General features: G+C 36.3%; 2 protein-coding genes across 2 annotated transcripts; one reads left to right on the forward strand and one right to left on the reverse strand.

Moving 5' to 3' along the window:
- Positions 1-300: 300 nt before the first annotated feature.
- On the reverse strand, positions 301-639 carry LOC109240011. Its single transcript, XM_019406632.1, has one exon. The coding sequence runs from the start codon at positions 637-639 to the stop codon at positions 301-303; it is 339 nt and encodes a 112-aa protein (XP_019262177.1).
- A 2,131-nt stretch (positions 640-2,770) lies between these two features.
- On the forward strand, positions 2,771-3,411 carry LOC109240012 (craniofacial development protein 2-like). The gene is made up of 2 exons (XM_019406633.1): positions 2,771-3,014; positions 3,059-3,411. Exons 1-2 carry the CDS (start codon positions 2,771-2,773, stop codon positions 3,409-3,411), a joined length of 597 nt encoding a protein of 198 aa, XP_019262178.1.
- Positions 3,412-3,728: the final 317 nt, after the last annotated feature.

A 3,728-nucleotide genomic window follows, 5' to 3' on the forward strand; every position in this document is an offset into this window, starting at 1 on the left:
GAGTGCCACAATTGGAGCTTGTTGTTTGATAATAGATTCTGCCGCTTGCAGCTCATTCAACAATTTCGCTAGTGACAAATTCATTTTGTTCATATTATAGTTCAAGCGGAATTGTTGAAAACTGTCAGGCAGAGTCAGCAAGTCCATCTCAACTTGAGACTCCTTATCAATCACAGCTCCGAGGACCTCCAGTTCATTCAGAAGACTCATCATCTTCAGAACATGGCCCCTGACCGATGATCCTTCAGCCATCTTGGTGTTCAAAAGGGCTTTCATGGCTGTCTGCTTAGCTGCACGATTCTACTCACCGAACATCTCTTTGAGACTTTCGAGCATATCATAAGTAGATCCCATAGACTGATGCTGATGTTGCAAAACATTCACCATAGAGGCAAGAATGTAACATCGCGCCATCTCATCAGCCTTAACCCATTTGTCATAGGCCTTAACCTGATCATCAGTGGCATTTTCAGGTTTTTCTGGGCACTCCTCAGTGGTTACAAATTTGTAACCTTCAACAGTTAGGACAATATCAAGGTTCCTTTTCCAGTCAACATAATTAGGTCCTTCTAACTTGTTTTGGTTCAAAATTGAGGTAAGTGAGTTGAATGAAACATGGTTAATCTGAGAGATATTCATATTAAATAGATCGTTAGTTATGTATTTAGAATAATTAAATTCAAAACAACACATTACACATATAACCATGCTCATTGAACAGTTAGATTGGTTAGGGAAACTTAACTATTCATGCAAGATATATGAGTGATGTAAGATATTTATCCCATAAATTTAAATAGGACCAATTCAGATGGAGAGCAAACTGTTAATTTAAGATAGGTAAATATCACTTTTATAAACTCTAGTTTTATTGAATCAACATGTAACTCAGTTGGAGAGTTAATACAAGTAATCAAATAACTAGAGGAAAACTACAGTAATCATCTATAATGAATTTATCCGATATGGAAGAAGACCTATGTCAACATATAAATTCATTATAGTACTGTAAAACATAGAGGCAATGTGAATTGAACCCTACCATCACATATTTCTTTTAAAAAAATTCTTTTATTAAAAACAATTTCAGAAAATAGAAAAATGGCCAAAAAACCATCTAAACGACCCCGAATGCCCAAAAAATGACGTACCTCAAAGCTAATGTGTATTGCTCACCGGGCCGTTTTCAATGAACCTACCAAATTTGAGGTCAATCGGAGTTCGACAGAATTTCGAATTCCAAAATCATGACCTATTTGTAGAATTCTGTTTTTGGCATTTTTAAGGGTTTTTATTATTTCGACTTATTCAAATTACGTAATATACTGATGTATGTTAAAACATGATTTCAGAACTCAAAATAATATTTTTATAATTATTTATTAAAAATATGTTCAGACAGAATTGTAAAAAAAATAGTATATTTTTCACCGTTCAAAAACACCACTGTTCATAATTCTGTATATTAATCCAAAATTACATAACCAATAGCATACAAAACAGTCAAGTTTTTATTAATATAACACTGTGATTATGGACAAAACGCAACTAAAACAGATTAATAGTATTAATTAACTGTTTATGCATATGTATACTAACCCATAATTACAGAATTAATAGCATTAAAATACAGTCACGTTTTTATTAAAAACAAATTGCTATTAATCAAAAACGTAATTAAACAGACTGTCAATAAATATAACACCACTGTTTATACATGTGCATATTAATTCATAATTTCAGAATTAAGATACTAACAAATACAATCACGTTTTTGACATAGAATAATCATACCAAACATGTATCAAGAAACAACACGTTTTATTATTACTCTATTCATGTTGTATTACATTATCTAGTTAGATGTAAGACGGCGTCTGATACCAATTGTTAAAACATGCGCAACGGCAGCAAGCATACAAACCAGGCATCAAATACATGTAAACTAGACAATGCTATAATCGCTAGATTAGAAGCACTAATCTCTTGAAATCGTTGCACAAATCTTTCACACAACAAGAATCCAGGGCTGCAGTCTTCTGCTATATGCCTAGTAAAACCTTTGGACGATTTTGCTTTTGGGTGGGAAAGAGCAATACAACTCTAAAAAGTAAGTTATTGGGTGAAATTAGTCTTCCTTTAATAGACTTATTTTTGGACGAAATTTAGCTCCAAAAACGTGTAGGACTCTGCTTTTACAAATAGAATCCTACTCCAGCTCTACTAGATGACTTTCTCCCAAGTCACTTTTTACCCAAGTCTTGTCCAGGTTTTTACTAGGTATAGAAGGGACCACATAAATAATAAGAGTCTACCAATTATAGCATTAATTCAAAATTAGCATGAATTAATTCTTACTATAATTAATTGCAATTTATTCCACTAAAAACTGCAATTGAACTCCTCAATATGAATTTTAAAAATTCAATAACACTTATTTTAATTCCCCATGTTAAGTTCTCAAATACCAGTTAATTAAATTAAATCACTGAAAATTTAATTTAACCAACTAATTAAATCATTTACAATTTCGCTTAAACTATTTCATGTGACGGATACAAAATCCACCGGCCGCGTTTTCACATAAAAACTTATATGCTTACATAAAAAGGTATCATCAAACTCAAAACTGAGACATGGATTCTATCAACTAATTATTATTCACAAATGTTACTCAGGAAGTGCTAGGGGTAAGAATAGAATAGGTATTATAGTTGACAGGGACCTCAGGAAGCTCGTGGTCGAGGTTAGGAGGGTAAATGATAGGTTGATGAGTATTAAGCTTGTAGTTGGTGGGTTTACTATAAACGTGATTAGTGCATACGCTCCTCAGGTTGGTTTGGACCAGGAGGTCAAGAAGCAATTCTGGGAGGATTTGGACGAGATGGTGTGTAGTATCCCGCAAACAGAGAAGTTGTTCATTGGTGGATATTTCAATGGCCATATTGGGGCTAGTGCTAGGGGTTATGATGATATGCATGGCGGGTTTGGTTTTGGGGATAGGAATAAGGGAGGTATTCACTGTTGGATTTCGCTAGAGCTTTTGATTTGGTTATAGCTAACTCGAGTTTTCCGAAGAGAGAAGAGCACCTGGTCACTTTTCAGAATTCAATGGGCAAGACTCAGATTGATTATCTTCTCTGCAGGAAATGCGATAAAGGTCTGTGCACTGATTGCAAGGTCATCCCAAGTGAGCACCTCACGACCCTACATAGGCTCCTAGTTATGGACCTAGAGATCAAGAGGAGTAGGAGGAAGAGGGCGGTGTGTAGGCAACCTAAGATCAAGTGGGGTAACTTGACCAAGGACAAAGCTCAGGAGTTGGGGGAGAAGTTGTTGGCTATGAGGGCCTGGATGAGTAGGGGGACGCGTCTAGTATGCGGTTCACGACTGCGAGTTGCATTAGGGTAGCTGCTAAAGAGGTCTTAGGGCTCACGAAGGGCTCTCCTGGGGGTCATAGAGGGGACTGGTGGTGGAATGGAGAGGTCCAAGGTAAAGTGGAAACTAAGAAAACTGCTTATTTGAAGCTAGTGGAGAGTATAAACGAGGAGGAAAAAATGACTTATCGGGAGTGTTAAAGAAAGGCAAAGAAAGAGGCAAAGTTAGCAGTTACAACGTCTAAAAATGCGGCGTTTGCTTGTTTGTACGAGGAGCTCGGGGGAAAAGACATGGACAAGAAGTTGTACCGGTTGACCAAGGTGAGGGAGAGGAAGGCCTGTGACTTAGAC

This window comes from Nicotiana attenuata, unplaced genomic scaffold, assembly GCF_001879085.1.
Source record: "Nicotiana attenuata strain UT unplaced genomic scaffold, NIATTr2, whole genome shotgun sequence".
In the NCBI taxonomy this organism is placed as follows: Eukaryota; Viridiplantae; Streptophyta; class Magnoliopsida; order Solanales; family Solanaceae; genus Nicotiana; species Nicotiana attenuata.

What these genes read in the sequence shown, in the direction of transcription:
- LOC109240011 (XM_019406632.1), bottom strand. Translation starts at nt 639, where the DNA reads ATGAATATCTCTCAGATTAACCATGTTTCATTCAACTCACTTACCTCA.
- LOC109240012 (XM_019406633.1), top strand. Translation starts at nt 2,771, where the DNA reads ATGAGTATTAAGCTTGTAGTTGGTGGGTTTACTATAAACGTGATTAGT. An exon ending in TGGGGATAGGAATAAGGGAG is followed by an intron (nt 3,015 to 3,058) that starts GTATTCACTGTT and finishes ATTTGGTTATAG; the next exon opens with CTAACTCGAGTTTTCCGAAG.